The sequence below is a fragment of the Bufo bufo genome, chromosome 5, assembly GCF_905171765.1.
Source record: "Bufo bufo chromosome 5, aBufBuf1.1, whole genome shotgun sequence".
NCBI lineage: Eukaryota > Metazoa > Chordata > Amphibia > Anura > Bufonidae > Bufo > Bufo bufo.
In genome coordinates, this window is record NC_053393.1 from 52,362,918 (window position 1) to 52,382,237 (window position 19,320).

Sequence of the window (19,320 nt, forward strand, 5' to 3'; positions counted from 1 at the left end):
TCAGGGCCGCTCCTGGTGCTCCAACATGCTCATTTGCATATGAATAAAACATAGATATCTCTGCAGCTGTTTAACACACAGACAAAGGAAAGGAATTGCGTGAATTAGCATGATCAGCCCTACCAGGCAGTGTGCCTGGTTTAATAGGGTTGATTCTGTTGCACTGATTTTCAAACCATATTTGCCACCATGGGTGGCTGCCTATCACAAGTCTACCTCTTACCCTATGAATGCAAGACAACTATGTATACACAGTAAATACGTTTATTATATGTAGCGTCTCAGCTCTATGTACAAAGTATAACTGCTGTGCCCTTCGAGACATAAAGCAGTTACCGCTGTAGTACTGAATATTAGCATCAACAGTTTTAATACACAACTGTTTGGTTATAATAGGCACCGAGAACCAACATCAGCTAAACAAAGATTTCAAATACAGTCGTCTTAAATGTACAATGTGGAAACCATAAACTTACAAAATTAAAAAAAACATTTACATTTCTACTTCCAAACAGTTTAGTTTTTTTTTGTATTGTTCCTTTACAGAAATATACACAAGTCCGTTATTTTTTGCTGCATGGCATCCTGTTAACAGTCCCGGTCTAAAATACTGGCGGTTTCCATCATAGGCACTGAATAAAAAATAAAAAATAAAGTAAAAAAAATAAAAAGCGAGAGTCTTTGACACATCTACACCAGGTCACTGATTCAACTCAGTAATTCCAACTGTTGGCGAGGAAAAATAATAATAAAAAAAAAAAGTATAAATAACACAAATAAGCTTGTGATATGTTCACAAAATATTAGTAACCAATACCGTTAAAGCAGCCATTCTGCAGTTCATCTGTGTGCAAGAGCATGTAGCAGCCTTTGTGCACTTAGCAAATGAAGAGAATAAAATGAAAAAAAATTGTCTCTTTACGGACTGATTCTATCTGTGGCCAGAAAAGCGCTGTGTTGCTCCTGGGCCCTTTCAAGCAACTTCTTTTTCTTCTTTTTGTTCCTTTTGTCCTTCTTCATTGTTCTTTTACCTGGAAAAGATAACATCATTAGGGTTTTCTATACATAAAATATACAACTCACTTCACAGCATCAGCAGGGTCCCTCGTTTATAGCAAATCGGACAATATGTTCCCTGAATTACTGCTGTACTTTAAAGTGAATCACCTTTTACCATCATTCATATCTTATTATATCTTTAAAGCTCCAAGGCACATATATCAAGTGTCACAGTTCATAGATAATAAGGTTGGTCCATCAAGCTTCACGGATGCTGTACCTTTGGTTATTTTGTAGTAAAAGTCTCTGCAGAAGAAACAAACAAAACTGCAGCAAACCCTCCAAATCTCCATGTTTTCCATAGGACTGTCCTGCTTAAATGACTCGGGGTGGAACTTACATGACTCGGGGTGGAACTTACATGACTCGGGGTGGAACTTACATGACTCGGGGTGGAACTTACATGACTCGGGGTGGAACTTACATGACTCGGGGTGGAACTTACATGACTCGGGGTGGAACTTACATGACTCGGGGTGGAACTTACATGACTCGGGGTGGAACTTACATGACTCGGGGTGGAACTTACATGACTCGGGGTGGAACTTACATGACCCGGGGTGGAACTTACATGACCAAGGGTGGAACGTAAAAGGCCAAGGGTGGAACGTAAAAGGCCAAGGGTGGAACGTAAAAGGCCAAGGGTGGAACGTAAAAGGCCAAGGGTGGAACGTAAAAGGCCAAGGGTGGAACGTAAAAGGCCAAGGGTGGAACGTAAAAGGCCTAGGGTGGAACGTAAAAGGCCTAGGGTGGAACGTAAAAGGCCAAGGGTGGAAAGTAAAAGGCCAAGGGTGGAACGTAAATGGCCAAGGGTGGAACTTAAATGGCCAAGGGTGGGGCTTCAATAAGGATTTAAATATTGGAAGGTATTCAGCACAAATGGTAGATAAGAGAGGTTTCCAGCAAACAAACTACAGTGTATCTTGCCTTGTGAGCTAGTGCACAACTCCACAATAAATTACAGGCAGGTTTCGAAGCTTGAAATGTTGAACAATCCCATGTCATAGGCTGTAAGCTGTTTGGGTCCTAGGGATATAGGATCTGTCTGACATGAATCAACTGTTAAAGAGGACCTTTCACCGATTCTTACCCTATGAACTAAGTATACATACATGTGGAGCGGCGCCCGGGGATCTCTCTGCACTTACTATTATCCCCGGGCGCCGCTCCGTTCTCCTGCTATGTCCTCCGGTATCTCCGTTCCCTAAGTTATGGTAGGCGGAGTCTGCCCTAGCGCTGGCCAATCGCATTGCAGAGCTCACAGCCTGGGAGAAAATAACATCCCAGGCTGTGAGCTCTGCGCTGCGATTGGCCAGCGCTAGGGCAGACTCCGCCTACCATAACTTAGGGACTGGTATCTCCGCCTACTATAACTTAGTGAGCGGAGATACCGGAGGGCATAGCAGGAGAACGGACCGGCACCCGGGGATAATAGTGAGTGCAGTGAGATCCCCGGGCGCCGCTCTACATATCTGTATAGTTAGTTCATAGGGTAAGAATTGGTGAAAGGTCCTCTTTAAAGGGGTTGTCCAGAATAATGCCACTTATGTCCACAGGTAGTGTGTGGTTTTGAAGCTCAGCCCTGCTCACTTTTAAGGGGCTAAGCTCCAGTACCAGACACCACCCATAGAGAGGCGCGATGATGTTTCTGTAAGTGTTTGGCCTTTGCCATAAAAAATTAAATAAAAACGGGAAACGCAGTGTGACATTTCCTGAAAATGTCCATCTATGGCTACCACATCCAGATGGAGAATGAATGGAGAGGTGACTGCAGCTCTCTCTACTCAAGTCAACGGGATTTATAGTAATAACGAAAGTAGGGAAACCTTTATATTATCTCATCTCATACCTTGTGATAACTGATGAATTAACTGATACTCCGCTCTAAGACATCTCATTCTACAAATGCCATAGGTAATCAAACTGAAGCTGCTGGATATGATTATATTACCACAGAACAGTAGTTTACTAAACCAAATCCCTTAATATTCTGATCGGAGTCATGAAACTCGCGCTCTAATCACAGTGGTAACTGTAACATGTTACTGATTGTGATCCCAAGCGATTTGTAACGTCGGCCAAAAAATCTGGATGTAGTTAATATTTTAATGAAGCCGTGTTTTATAACATAATCCATTAAATCACAAGCAATAGTTTGGAGCAAGAATCAAAAACACATGAGGGAGATTTTTTGTCTAGCACTCTACATAGATGGCTGTGCTTACAATAATGACCCATATGTGTGATGGTGCCACCAGATTTAGAACATCTATTATTCAGTATATCAGTTCTCGACCAGACATACAATATAAATATAATGTATGTACGAAAGATATTGCTCGTGGCTGGAGCCCTTGCCACAGAGTGCAGATCTCAGCAGGGACAGACTTGCATGCACCAATGCAGTCTTGCCAGTGCGAGTGCAAGATTTCAGGGCCAGGCATCTGAACAGAGAAGATGAAGTGGCGACAGGAGAGGAGGAAGTTAAGCGGTGCTCAGAGGAGCTAGGCCAGACCCTCGGTGCTCCAATGATCCCATTATAAAAAGTAACAATTATGCTACAACTTAACATCCGTGATTCCCCATGATCAACCTTACCAAGCAGTCTGCCTGGTTTAATAGGGTTGACCATAGTGACAGATGTTCTTTAAACTTCCTCTGTCTGGACTTTAGGCACAGCAAAGGCTCACTTAACTGTCAGACCATCACTGCGACCAGAGAGAAACTCCTTGTAGTAACTCAATTAGAGCATCCCAAATTACACTAAATTAATGCCATGTTCTTTTGTGGCAGTCTTTATCTAGTCCTATCAAGAGAACAATAAAACTGTCATACTGTTATCCCAATTCTACATCTACACTTGTAACAAGGATTACCTTGTAGATAACCTATTCCACTCATGGCAGCAGTAAATTGAACAATGGATTGCCCATCTATATAGACTGCTACAGAAGGAAAGGACAGTACTTTGTGTTTGATTTTCAATGGTGTAGTACTGCAAAAATGAAACCGAAGAACATGCCCCAAAAATGTGTTCCCTTTAAACACAATAGGGGGAAGGATGGGGGGGGGGGGGATTCTCAATACAGAGGGAACTTGTTTTGTTTGAAAAGTCACTAATTCTAGGGGAGTTGCAAATTGCACACACATTTGCAAAAAGATTGCACAAAAAAGAAGTTGAAAGGAGGCATTGTTTATAACATTTAGACAGATTTATTAAAATTAAAGCCAGAAAATGGTGCAAGCTTTGGCTCGGATCTAAGCCTGCTCATAGCAGGCCTAGAATTAATTTGCTTTCTTTTAATAAGTTTAATATTTTTTTTATTTTTTGCAGGTGTCTGAAACCATGTCTTAATAGACATAGGCCAACAATTTGAAAATCTTCTTCCTTTTATCAGGGATCACCATCACATAACACTGGGAGCATGAAGCCCTCCACAAGGTGGAGATATTCTGCCGAAAATCAAAGAACTGCACAATGCGTTATGTAAATATTAAATCAGACAAGTTCATTTGATGGGGCATAAATGTCACATCCACATAGTTATTTTTTATGCAATAATGAACTGCTGGTAGTATTAATCACATACAGACCCATTAAAGGATTGTTACAACATTATAGCATAGCAGTTAGGTCTTCCACACTATCTGTTCCCTATTAGGAGTTCATAAAACTGGATAATACAGTATGACTAAAAGCCTGAATAGAGCTAAATAAAAACTTAAAATTCAGGCTAATACAGCAAAATCTTCTCAACTTCTAAGCCACTCTGAAAGCTGTGATTTAGGCTGCTGTTTGAAGGTTTCTTGGACCGAGCGGCCATTGTAGTTGCTGGACATAGGGAATAATATAGTAACTAAAACTTTTTGCATGCATGTAGGGTTTGGGATGGAGCAGGTATCGGTTCAGAAAATTATGGCCGTTTTCTGCCAGAAACTGTGCCGCATTTGTGTGTGCGTCATCCCTGGTATTACAGCTGAACTCCATTAAAATGAATAAAAAAGGGCTACAATAACGCACACAACCTGTGGACAAGTGTGGCACTGGTTTTGGAAGAAAGCAGCCACGTTTCTTATAACCTTGCTCATATTAAAGGGATTTTCTTCTGGATAGGTCATCAGTATCTGTTTCAGCAGAGCCCATAGCCAGCTGGATGTAAACCATGCTGGGACTGGAAGATTGAGGCAGTCTGGAGGATCGGAGAGGCATGGAGCAGGTAAGTATGAATCTTCTGTGTTCAGGGGCCATGCTTTTTACCAGAAAACTTCTTTAAATGGGTTGTCTCACCTCAGACATTGGGGGCATATCGCTAGGATTTGTCCATCTTTGGGACCCGCACCTGTCTTTAGAATGGCGCCTGCAAAGTGAAGTAGGGTGCACCACGCATGGTGGCCAACTTCTATTCATTCCTATGGGAGCTCTCGGCTTTTTTCGGCAGTCCCATTGAAATGAATGGGAAGCGCATTACGCAAGCGCGGCCACCGCCCCATTCAATTTTATGGGGCTGACGGAAATATCCAAGCCAGTGCTCGGATATGGCTTGGATATTTTCGGCGCTCCCATAGGAATGAAAGGGAGGGCGGCCGCACATGCGCAGTGTGCCCTCCATCACTAGACAGTGGGACTCGCACCTATCAGATGTTGGGGGCATATCCTAGAGAGGCGAGACAACTCCTTCAAGTACTTTGACATCATTTTGGGAACAGTGAACTGAACGGGGCTACTGAATAAAGTTCCAATATGATATATTTGCAATTATCCTAAATCAGTGATTTACATCAATTGTAGCGATATTTTTCAATATAGAATAGGAACAAATCCTCACTTACCGTATATATCTTAAAGGTCACCTGATAGCCTATGATGTTTGTGTTTCCTGAGGAACCAGTGTTTTGCTGGGGACACGCAGCGTCGGGACTTTAGGTCTACCAAACTTTTGGGACAAGATGATATTTATTTGATATATAGGGTGTGGACAGGTACAGAAAGGGTCTAGCCACCAAGAGGTGGGGTCGCCTCTTTCTTGGTGGGTGCTCTGCCTGCAGGCAGGGTGAGCTTTAGGGACATGGTAGGGACAGTACAAATTTTTGTCCCACAATTCCAAAACAGATAACTCCAACCATCAAGATATATGGGTCACCAAACCGTGAGTAAGAACTTTAGTCCCGCCTCATGATGACCTGTTCACTCTCTGTCTGTCAATACTGGATTATCAAGGCTTATTACAAATCACTGTATTTATCATATTAGAGGTATTCTGCAATTTTTTGATAATATAATAAAAGTTATATTTTAATTAAGGGAGGTAGTCACTTTAAGTTTCATCTAGAATAGGACATGCATTCCATATTGATTACAGATGGAAGATCCTCCCACTATAGTTTTGTGGTCTTTGAAATGACCGATGAAGAAAAAAAAAAAATATGGCTTTCTTGACGAAACAGAAAAAGAAATACACACAGAGAATCTGGCGCCAAGAAGATTTGATTTCAGTGTAAGAAATTAGATTAGGCTCCATTAGGAACGTGCCTGCATTTAAGAGGCTATAGCTAAGCTTATTTGTGCTCGTCTTGAGCTGCAGTTCTTTCAATAAATCCTGTACAAGGAATTTCCCTCAGATTCAGTATAGGAACACGACTTGTTCACCAAACTAGGTAAAAGTCAACCTCCGCTTCCATGCAATGTACTGCTTCGTAGACGCTAGGTAAGATATGGTCTAAACCAGTGGTGTGTGCACCCAGGGAGGAACTTGCCATTGTCTTCAGGGGGTACTTTTACTCATCCTCAGGATATGACCAAAACATTGGTTCTCACTGAAAAAGCCCAGCAGGTGTGTGAAGACAATGCTTATTGGGAAAAAAGTATGCAAATTAGTTCAAGGGAGTCCTATCTGTAGACCGCTCTATTTTGGGGTGCGTTCTTGGACCCGCTGGGTAATGGCTGGCTGGAGGAGATGCCTTTACACATATCTTAGGGGTTGGGGGTGCAGGTTCTCACTGCAGAGAATCAGCCGTGGGAAAAATAATTACACGCCCAGACAAGGGTCAAGATCAGGGCCAGCCATTGTGAATTTGTATTGACTTGCAGACTACGCATCTAAAGTTTTTATATACTAAATGTATAGTATAATGTTTAAGAAACCTATTCAAAATCCAGTAAAACTAGTTACCTAGTCAGGTTGTGTGATGGACATAAGCAGTAGTGTGTGAGATATAATCAAATTAGGGTGCATCTGTCTTCATTTAGGGTTCTTCAGTGCTCCCAGTTGGCCCCTTTAGAAGTGAAGGTACTTTAGCGATCCCCAACCGCCGGGCCGCGGCCCAGGACCGGGCCCTGGAGGATGGTTTGCCGGGCCGCGGCGATCAGGGCAGTCTTTAACGCTGTACTAATGAAGCGCTTCCATTATGGAAGCGCTTCATTAGTACAGAAGGACCAGGAAGCGGTGAAGGATCTGTACTCACCGCTTCCTGGTCCACGGCTCGGCTATCGGCTGAGGTCGCAGGAGAGGTAAGTGTTTTTTTTTATTTTATTTTATTTGCACTGGGGGCTGATGGCTGACCTGGGGGACATATGGCTGACATGAGGGGCTGACATGAGGGGCTTATGGCTGACATGGGAGGCTTATGGCTGACATGGGGGGCTGACGGCTGACATGGGAGGCTTATGGCTGACATGGGAGGCTTATGGCTGACATGGGAGGCTTATGGCTGACATGGGAGGCTTATGGCTGACATGGGGGGCTTATGGCTGACATGGGGGGCTTATGGCTGACATGGGGGGCTTATGGCTGACATGGGGGGTCTGATTGCTGGTCTGACCTGAGGTGTAATGAAAACTCTAAAACCTAGGTGCATCTTATAGGGCGAAAAATATGGTACAGTGCAGCAGAGACCAGTGCAGCAGAGAACATAGTCAGTTTATATAGTCGTTATATATTTTAATATGCACCTTGTGTTTTGTTATGCGCGTGAATCAGCCAGCCCCGCCCACCCCCTAAGCCCCGCCCAGTAATTCATGTTTACACGTAGATCCCCTGATCTGCCTGCTGGCGTGGCACCAGCAACATGGCCGCCATCCATCAGTGGCCTCCATTCTGTTACACTGGAGATGACTCCGTATGCGTTAGTTCCCCTGTCTGTCCCCACTGTAAGTGAATGGAGGGGAGCTGCACGTAAACACGAATTAATCATATTTAACTATCTGACATCAGGCCCAACAGTTTGAAGGGGTTTTCCAAGACTAAAAGGGGTTTTGTCACTTCAGCAAATAGCATTTATCATGTAGAGAAAGTTGATACAAGCCACTTACTAATGTATTGTTATTACCCATATTGCTCCCTTTGCTGGCTGGATTCATTTTTATATCACCTTATATACTGCTGGTTTCCATGGTTATGACCACCCTGCAATCTATCGGTGGTGGCCAAGCTTGCACACTATAAAAAAAAATTACCAGTGTGTGCTTCCATTGTCCCAGCCACCAGAGAGGCCTGAGCTTTTTACTATAATGTGTTAAATGGCTTCTGTGCTCCTCTGCTGGTCCTTTTCGTCGGTTGGTCCCAGCAGAGAGCACACATCACTGTAAGTACCCACCAAACACTACACATTTAGCCCCAGATCACCCCCCCCATCACCCCAATTAACCCCTTGATCACCCCTGTTAATCACTAGTGAAAGGGAAAAAAGTGATCAGTGTAAACTGTCACTTTTTTTTCCCACTAGTATTGACTGATAGGTTTTAGGATAGTTTAGGCCCCTTTGGTAAGTAGTTAGCGTCAGTTAGCGCCCAGCCCACCGCACTGCAGTGACTGATTCGCTGATTAGCGTATCGCTAATCAGCATTTGTACTTTTATAGTATCTGTAAGTGATCAGAACTGATCACAGTTAGATCTATAATAGTATTAGTGTCACCTTAGCTCGCCCTCCACCCAAAACGCAGTGTTTGCCCGATCAGGCCTGATCGGTCGCCCACACGTGCGTTCACCCACGCCCGCCCCGCCGCAGTGACAAAATTTTTTATTTTTTTTATCACTGCACAATCACTTCACAAGCGCTGCAGCGATAAAAAAAACTGTTTTGATATTTTTTATCAATCCCAGCGGCTTTCTGTACTTCGCTAGCCTTCCATTTGTAAGACAGGCTTGCTTTTTTTCTTGGGTAGTCTCAGGGAATACCCCCTAAATTTAGTTGACCAAATGGCAAATAAGGGGTATTCTTCTGAAGAGGCCTACAGGCTTCTGACCCAGTCGGATGAGGAATGGGAACCCTCATCTGACGAATCCAGCGGGTCAGAATACGAACCTGTAGAAAGCAGTGGCACTCTGACCCAAAGTTCGGACGATGAGGTTGAGGTCCCTGATACCACCAGGCGTACCCGGCCCAGTGTTGCTAGACCACAGGTTGCGCAGGATCCGCTTCAAGGGCAGCAGAGTGGGGCTGGCGCTGTTGGATTACGTGGTGAGGCATACACCAGCAGCGCAGCCCATCCTGGACCTAGTACCAGCACTGCCGTAGAACATGGTGAAGTGGCGAGCACCAGAAGGGCAGTTGAAGACAGACAGGCCCGTAGAGCCCCTAGAGTCCCTGAGGTGCTGGCCAACCCTGATTGGCAGCCCCCAACTTCAGCCGCACCTGTAGTTCCCCCTTTCACCGCCCAGTCTGGAGTTCGGGTTGAGACAGCTCAGATCGGATCGGATCGGCACTGGGGTTTTTTGAGCTGTTCTTGACTGCGGAGCTCTTGGACTTAGTCGTGGCAGAAACAAATCGGTATGCCACTCAATTTATAGCCGCCAACCCGGGAAGCTTTTATGCCCAGTCTTTCCGGTGGAAACCAGACCAAGTTTCAGAATGTAAAACTTTTCTGGGCCTTCCCATCAACATGGGCCTGACAAAAAAGCATGAATTGCGGTCATATTGGTCCTTCAAACCCAATTCATCACATGCCCATGTTCTCTGCTGCCATGTCCAGGACACGATTTGAGACCATCCTGCGTTTTCTGCACTTTAGTGACAACAGCACCTCTCGTCCCAGAGGCCAACCAGCCTTTGACTGGCTCCACAAAATTCGGCCCCTCATAGACCACTTTAACAGATTTGTATACCCCTGAGCAAAACATCTGCATAGACGAGTCCCTGATACATTTTACCGGGCGCCTTGGCTTCAAACAATACATCCCAAGCAAGCGCGCCCGGTATGGGGTCAAATTGTATAAGCTCTGTGAAAGGGCCACAGGCTATACCCACAAATTTCGAGTCTATGAGGGTAAAGATCAGACCCTGGAGCCGGTCGGTTGCCCTGACTACCTGGGGAGCAGTGGGAAGACAGTCTGGGACTTGGTGTCACCCTTATTTGGCAAGGGGTACCATCTTTATGTGGACAATTTCTACACAAGTGTGCCCCTCTTCAGGCATTTGTTTCTAGAACAGATTGGCTGCTGTGGCACCACGCGACCTAGTCGCCGGGGCTTCCCCCAACGGCTCGTTACCACTCGTCTTGCAAAGGGGGAGAGGGCTGCCTTGTGTAACGAAGAACTTCTCACGGTGAAATGGAGAGACAAGCGTGACGTTTACATGCTCTCCTCCATTCACGCAGACATGACAATCCAAATAGAACGACCAACCAGTGTCATTGAAAAGCCTCTCTCAGTCCACGACTATAATTCGCTCATGGGAGGGGTGGACTTCAATGACCAGATGTTGGCTCCTTATTTAGTGTCCCACCGCACCAGACGCTGGTATAAGAAGGTGTCTGTATATTTAATTCAATTGGCTATGTACAATAGTTTTGTTCTCTACAGTAAGGCTGGGAGAACAAGATCCTTCCTCAAATTTCAGGAAGAGATCATCGAGAACCTCCTGTATCCAGGAGGTTCCGTGGCCCCATCCACTAGTGTAGTGAGCCGTCTACACGAGTGACATTTCCCCAATGTCGCTGCTGGTACCTCAACCCAAGTGCCACCCCGAAAAAGATGTCGTGTCTGTAGCAGGAGGGGAATAAGGCGTGACACCCGCTATTTCTGTCCTGACTGCCCTGACCACCCTGCCCTATGCTTAGGGGAGTGTTTCCGGAAGTACCACACACAGGTACACTATTAGCATAGGGATTGCGTGACACAGGACAGGCACACAGGGCTATTAGGGCCCTTTCACTCACAGCTGCTGCAAACCTCTCCTTTCACCTGGGACAAAGTGCATAATGTACTTCGCCACATCTCTGGGCGATTTGCGCTTTGCACATTGTCCCATGGGGAAGGAGAGGTTTGTCCTATAAAAGGTTAAAAAAAAAAAAAAAAAAATCACAGGTAAGCAAAAAAGTTAATGTTCCAAAAGTTCAATAAAGTTTATAAAAGTTAATGTTCTGCTTCAAATGTTATATAAAGTTAATGTTAATAAATTGATTGCATTGCGGCCTGTTTTTTTGTTTTGTTTTGTTTTTTTACCTTCTAGGTGGACCAAGCGATCAAGCAGCTGCAGCACTGATGTGCATTCGGACAGAAGCATTGCGCTGCTGTCAGATTACACAAAAGTCGGTGTATGCGGCGCTGCAAGACGAGATTTCTCCTCTGCAGTAAAAAAGATACGTTTGCCGAGGCTTATGAGCTGAGGGGCGGTGTTCATATGCTTTGGCAAACACTTTGTATATAAAAAAATTAAAAAATAAATCCCGGCAATGATTTATTCATCCACATTGATTGATGTGAATGGAGAAATCGGGTTTGCCAGGGCATACGAGCTAAGTGGGTTTGGATGTTGGGCGGAGCTCCTATGTCCTGGCAGACGCCTTTCCCCTCCTTTTTTTTTTTGGGCAGAGATTTTTTCATCCACCTTGATTGATGCGAATGAAGAAATCTGTGCCGTTCATTTTTTCTTTCAGCCCAGAGGCTGAACGGAAAAAAAAATCTCATTACCCGTATGCTCAATATAAGGAGAATAGCAGAAACTCCTAATGCTGGCCATACATGTAATGATTGCGGAGAACCTCAATTGCCAGGGTAGTACAAACACCCCACAAATGACCCCATTTTGGAAATAAGACACCACAAGGTATTCGCTGAGGGGCATATTGAGTCCATGATTTTTACATATACCCATGCTGGGTGAGAGAAATATCTCTCTAAAATGACAACTTTGTATAAAAAAAAAATGGGAAAAGTTGACTTTTACAGAGATATTTCTCTCACCCAGCATGGGTATATGTAAAAATACCCCCGTAAACACATTGCCCTACTTCTTCTGAGTACGGCGATACCACATGTGTGACACTTTTTTGCAGGCTAGGTGCGCAAAGGGGCCCAAATTCCAAAGAGTATCTTTACGATTTCACAGGTCATTTTTTACGCATTTGGATTCCAGACTTCTTCTCACGCTTTAGGGCCCCTAAAATGCAAGGGCAGTATAAATACCCCACAAGTGACCCCATTTTGGAAAGAAGACACCCCAAGGTATTCCGTGAGGGGCATGGCGAGTTCATGTAAATTTTTATTTTTTGTCGCAAGTTTGTGAAATATGAGACTTTGTAAGAAAAAATAAATAAATCATTTTCCGCTAACTTGTGACAAAAAAAAAAAAAAAACTTCCATGAACTCACTATGCCCATCAGCGAATAGCTTAGGGTGTCTACTTTCCGAAATGTGGTCATTTGTGGGGTGTTTGTACTGTCTGGGCATTGTAGAACCTCAGGAAATATGACAGGTGCTCAGAAAGTCAGAGCTGCTTCAAAATGCAGAAATTCACATTTTTGTACCATAGATTGTAAACGCTATAACTTTTGCGCAAACCAATTAATACACACTTATTGCATTTTTTTAATCAAAGACATGTAGAACAATAAATTTAGAGAAAAATTTATATAGAAATGTAGTTTTATTTGAAAAATGTTACAACTGAAAGTGAAAAATGACATTTTTTTGCAAATATTTCGGTCAATTTCGATTAATAACAAAAAAAGTTAAAATGTCAGCAGCAATGAAATACCACCAAATGAAAGCTCTATTAGTGAGAAGAAAAGGAGGCAAAATTCATTTGGGTGGTAAGTTGTATGACCGCGCAATAAACCGTGAAAGTAGTGTAGTGCAGAATTGTAAAAAAGTGGTCTGGTCATTAAGGGTGTTTAAGCTAGGGGAGCTGAGGTGGTTAAATACAAATGATCTATCGTCTGGATAGGTCATCAGTATCTGATCAGTGGGGGTCTGACCCCCGGGAACTCTGCCGATCGTCTGCTTGAGAAGGCATCAGCGCTTGCAGTTTTATAGAAATGAATTGGGCTGAACTGCAACGTACGGTGCTGTGCTTGGTGAGCACGGGGAAGACTGGTAAAACCCTAGCACATGTTCAGCTAGTAATATAAACTGGCCAACCCCTTTAAGAAACGTTAGCAAAAAGAGACAAGAAATAGAAAAGTAATGCAAAGAGGAGTCGAAAAGGGTCTCCAGCATCCTCAGACCCCTTCACAATATATGGTGCCTGGTACTGCACTCACAGATGGTTAATTTAATATAACATTTACATATGGAAAATCAAAGATAATAGAAAAAAAACGTCAGCTATCCGCAGTGACAGCAAAATATGACGTGTTTGCATTGACAGCGAGATTCTGATATGTTAGATATCAATCACTTCATTAATATTTTACCAAATACCTACAAGCTACGGCTTTAAATGACCTTGGTATGTGCTCAACTTTTCATCTTAGGCCTTAAAGGAGCACAAATAAGCAAATATGCAGTGACCCAGCGGATCACTGCTCAAGGTCGCTTGCAAAAAGTTCAATGTTGTGATGTTAAAAGCAGTTCTCTCTCTATGCACTATGTATTCCAAATTGTTGTGTTTGGGCATCACTGGCAGTCTTGGTTAGGCTAGGTCGGGCTCCTCTAGTTAGTTAGTAAGTTAATGCTAAGCAAAGCTAGAGACAAGACCTACATGCGCGAGCTCCTGCAAAGTAGGCCTAAAGAGAGGCCTCATCCAGGAGACACCATTCCTGAGACTGAATAGCTACCAGGGAACAACTTAACTGAGAGACTACACCTGAGGGAAATAACAGACATCCACAGAAGGTCTAGAACCATCAAGGCCGTCCTGGATTCAGACAGTAAGGTACCGAACGTGTATGATAATAAGACTTTACTGCTTGTGGGAAGGGTATATTGCTTCCAGCACTTACCACACTTTGAGATGGACTGGCCATCCGGATCTAAGATCTGCACCCCGCAGCCTAGGAATTGCAGAAAGAGTAACTACACGCCTGTGGTTATTTGGAAAGATTACAAAGTGAACTTAGATTGAGACTCAGGGAGGACTACTACCACCATCATTCTACTGCCTATGCACAACTATTTGGAGAAGCCTACTCTGTAGCATAGTCCAGAACAGTGCCTATTTCTGCTACTACTACAAAAGTCATTATCTATTCAATAAAGAAGGACTTTATATTTATTGCAACAAACGGACCTGGTCATTGTCGCCAACATTCATCGACCCTCTCTACCTGACTTCTCGCCTTGCCTCCTGCCAAACATCCTCCATCAGGGGCACCCCAACTACTACCCGGCAAGGGTTCCAGAAAGCTAATGAGTGCCCCGAGGGAGGAAAGGGTGCACCCGCCATTCATTGTGCACAGCCCAAGGAGTGCCAGAGGGAAGATTGTCACCACAAACTGTGAGTACTACTACCATCATAGCCACTACCACTCCTGCCATCCTCACGCAAATATGTTCAGACACATATACAATAGTGCCCATAAGTTAACATACCCCAGACCGAATTTGTAAGATGCGTACCATTTTTGGAAAATAGGAGCGGTTAGCTATTTTGGGCAGCCTATACAGTGGACGAAGTTAGAAACAGAGGGCCGTCACTGTGTAGTTTTCAGCTCTGTGTAGAGCTTCTCAGCTCCCATTCACATGTATGGGAGTAGAGCTGCAGTACCCCAGCACAGAACCACGTGGCCTCCGGCTCCGTCCACCGTATAGTTTCTGCTGCTGGTGGCTGCCCAAAACATCTGATCAGTGAGGATACCTCGTGTAGGACCTCCACTGATCTGATAGATATGGATGACCTATCCTAAGGAAAGCTCATCACTAAATCTTGGGAAAGCCCTTTGATATCAATTAAGCTCTGCTACATCTACATAATTAATAAATAAATATATACAAATTTTGGTAGCCGTTTATTCGAAGCAACCTAAACAAGTCCAGTTCCAGTCCTGTGTAAATTGTCTTTCCATTCCACCCAGGAGCTGATGTTAATACATCAATATCTTTCAACACACAAGACATACGGTACATTATGTTACGTCTGCTCCTGTCACAATGGTGTCATCACCTCCCACTTATCCATGAAGTACAGATTATTTTTCCTGTTCCACTCGGGCCTCCACCTAATGAACTTAACATACGTCCCAACTTTCCATAATGAGCCACACTTACTACTGATAGATGCCTCTTTTTGCAGTGTTGTATACCATTATATCGGTTTCTTAACTGGTCCAGGACATGGCCGCACAAAGCAAAGTCATCAAGGTGTGAAGCAGTCAGCATTCAGGCATAGATGTAGCAGAGCAAAATTTGACATGTGGCTCAATTGTTGTCTGTGGTTCTACATAGAAGTACATGTTAATTTATTAGATTGTCCCATTAAAGACTGCTGTCATCACACTAGGATCAGTGGGGACCAATGGCTGCAATCCCTGCCAATTGTCCACTTTTAGCTCCATTCGTCTTTGTCCGGGTGATGTCACACTGTGGCTTTCTAGCACCTTTAACACATCTTTCTAGCAAACGCAGGGGTCAGACCCTCGGTAATCACATATGAGACAAACTATGAGAAAAACCTGTATACTCAAAAAATTTACAAACGATGCAGCTCCAAAAAAGGAAAATGATCATGTCAGCTATGCTACATCAATATAAATATACTGGGGTTGATGAGAAAGCTAAAAACATAACCTTCTAAATTTGGGATCAGTTGTTCAAATAAAAAATAATAATAATAATAATAATAATAAAAAGTGAGAAGAACACTTACTTGGAGCACTTCATATCAACTTTCCAGCTGCAGACTCACCAATTCCTGGGCTCCTCCTTTGCCATACAAGATGGCCGCACCACTTTTCGAACAACCTGATGCATACAGTGCACTTGGTAGTCCAAGACACTTCCTGCTGCCCTTGGATTGGCCAGCACTGCTCACGTGAACAGTGAAGGCCAATCAAAGATCAGGGCTGGACAAGTAGGAAGTGGTTTGGGCTACCAATGCACAGTGTGCATCAGATAGTCTTAGAAGAGGTGCGGCCATCTTGGATGATAGAAGAAGAGACTGAGAATTGGTGGATCTACAGGTAAAAAAAAAAAAAAATGGAGGGCACCAGGTAAGTGTTCTGCTCCTTCCCCAGTTAATGTGATTTTTTTCTTGAACTGTGTGGTGATGCGTACAGTATAAGTGCTGGGAGACGTGTATATCCCACCCAGATACCTCAACTGAAATCCAGAAAGCTTCAGTGGCTTGAGCAAAGTGTAATTTGTAGTGTTGGGCATGCTTGGCTGAACACAAATTTTACTCGAGCATTGCGATGCTTGGCACATCGCGGTGTTTGGGAAAACACTGCGTGTGCTCTAGAGCAATGCTAGAGTCTCCTCCCCGCACGTTTGATGGCTGCGTCGCAGCCAATAAACGTGCAGGTAAGTGCTGCCGCTCACTGTAATGCCATAGCTATGTTGGCTATTGGCATTACAGTGATTCGCTGGCCGGAACGCGTCATCGGGTGCTTTATAGCGTCCGATGACACATGTTCAGCTCAGTCTTAGTCAGGGAAAGCTGTGCTGAAGAAGGGACAGACAGTGTAGGGCAGGGATCAGCAACCTTCGGCACTCCAGCTGTTGTGAAACTACAACTCCCAGCATGCTGCTTTCACTTCTATGGGAGTTCAGAGAACAGTCAAGCATCATGTGCATGATGGGAGATGTAGTTTCACAACACCTGGAGTGCCGAAGGTTGCTGATCCCTGGTGTAGGGAGGGAAATCCTAATATTTTTATCAAAAAAGTTGTTAGAGACCCAACAGTCCTTTTAAGGACTATTGTATCTGGCAGCAATATAATTATTAGCGCAAACTGCGCTAAATTGCGTGGAATTGTTAGAGAGACCCAAAAGTCGTTTTAAGGACTATAGTTGTATCTGGCAGCAATATATATTTTTAGCGCAACCCTCGCTAAATAGCTTGCAATTGTTTGGCCGCTGCAGACAGCGACATTATCTGCGCTACATCTCCTGTCTAATGTGTGCGCAGCCTAAAAATATCTGTGACATCCAGTGTACTTTTTCCGTAGACGGTGTCCGCTGCGGACAGTTACTTTACCTGCGCTACATCTCCTGTATAACGTTTGCGTATCCGAAATATCTGTGACATTCATTCAGTGTAATTTTTTATCAGCCGGTGGTGACAGCGACATTACTTGCGCTATACCTCCTGTAGAATGTTTGTGCATCCTAAAATTAACTGACATTCAGTGTACTTTAGTTGCGCATATACTTACAAAACCTGCGCTACTGTAGGTGCGACACATTTGCAAGCATATATACCATTTAAAATCCGCAAGGCAAGCAGTAAGGGACGGGGAAGTGGCCATGCTGCTGATGGTGCATGCAGAGGCCATGGCCCTTGGCACGGTGAAACTGTGCGTGCTGCCAGAGCACAAGAAACACACTCATCCACGATACCTAGCTTCATATCCCAGTTTGCAGGGTGGCGCAGGACACCATTCTTGAAGTCACACCAGTGCGACCAGGTCGGTTGGATTGCAGCAGATAATGCTTCCAGTCGGTTAAGCACCACCCTGTCTTCCACAAAGTCCAGTCTCAGTAGCCAAGAGTCTGGTCAACAGAATCCTCACCCTGATCCTCCTTCCTCCCACCATGGAGATTCTTTGCAAACAAGTGATCCCACACTGGGATATTCCCAGGATCTCTTTTCATTGCCATTCCTCAATTTGGGCCTCTCAACAAGCCCGCTTTAAGAGGGACATGAAGAGATCTTGTGCCCTGATTCCCAAACTCTTGAGCATCCCACAGTCAGAAAAAGATGGCGGTGGGGAACAGCAATTAGTGTTTCACGAGGTGGATGATGATGGTGAGACACAGTTGCCAATAAGTCAACCGCAATTAGTGCCTCAAGAGGTTCATGATGAGGATGAGACACAGTTGTTAATAACTGAGGTTGTTGTTAGGTCAACAAGTCAGGAGGATAACCAGAGTGAGGAAGTGGAAGAGGAGGTGCTGGACGATGAAGTCACTGACCCAACTTGGGAAGGTAGCAAGCCAAGCGAGGACAGCAGTACAGAGGGGGAGGGATCCGCAGCATCGCAACAGGCTGAAAAAGACAGTGGGTGGTAAAAAGGGAGCAGACGGGCCAAGCCAAACAGGCCCGCAACTGTTCCCCGGAGCACCCCCTTCCGGCAATCTCCCTTGCCAAGGGGTAGGTGTTCCGCAGTCTGGCGCTTTTTTTTAGGAAAGTGCAGAAGATAAAAGAATTGTCATTTGCAGCCTGTGCCGTACAAAAATGAGAAGGATCATGAACACTAGCAAACCTCACCACCACCAGCATGATCCGCCACATGGCATAAAAGCTCCCTAATAGGTGGGCCGAACGCCTTGGGTTCACAATCAGTGTCTGCGGGTCACACCACTGCCTCCTCTTCCCCTGTGTTACGTGCTGGCCAATCCCCTGTCCAAGACGCAGCCCCGGATGCCTCCCGCCATGCACCTGGACCTTCGCAAGCACTATCAGCTAGCACATCCACTTCTGTGTCCCAGCGCAGCGTACAGATGTCTATACCCCAGGCCTTTGAACAAAAAGCGTAAATACCCAGCCACCCACCCACAGGCCATAGCACTAAATGCGCACCTTTCCAAATTGCTGGCCCTGGAAATATTGCCATTTAGGCTTGTGGACACTGAGGCTTTCCGCAGCCTGATGGCGGCGGCCGTCCCGCGGTACTCTGTCCCCAGCCGCCACTATTTTTCACGGTGTGCAGTCCCAGCCTTACACAGCATGTGTCCCGTAACATCACCCGTGCCCTGACCAACGCAGTTATTGGGAAGGTCCACTTAACGACTGACACATGGACAAGTGCATTCGGCCAGGGACACTACATTTCCCTGATGGCACACTGGGTTAACGTTGTGGAGGCCGAGAGCGAGTCGTACACGAGGATGACACAGGTGCTACCGACGCCAAGGATTGCGGGCCCAACTTCCATCAGGGTTTCC

At 44.7% G+C, this 19,320-nt stretch overlaps 1 protein-coding gene across 1 annotated transcript in view; it reads right to left on the reverse strand.

Annotated features, from left to right (window-relative positions):
• Window positions 1-918: 918 nt before the first annotated feature.
• The window catches only part of RSPO2 (R-spondin 2), a 151,465-nt gene continuing 133,063 nt past the window's right edge, over window positions 919-19,320 (reverse strand). Inside the window, exon 5 of the mRNA XM_040433837.1 lies at window positions 919-1,031. Within this exon, the coding sequence (XP_040289771.1) occupies window positions 919-1,031 (113 nt within the window). The remainder of the gene's footprint in view (window positions 1,032-19,320) is intronic.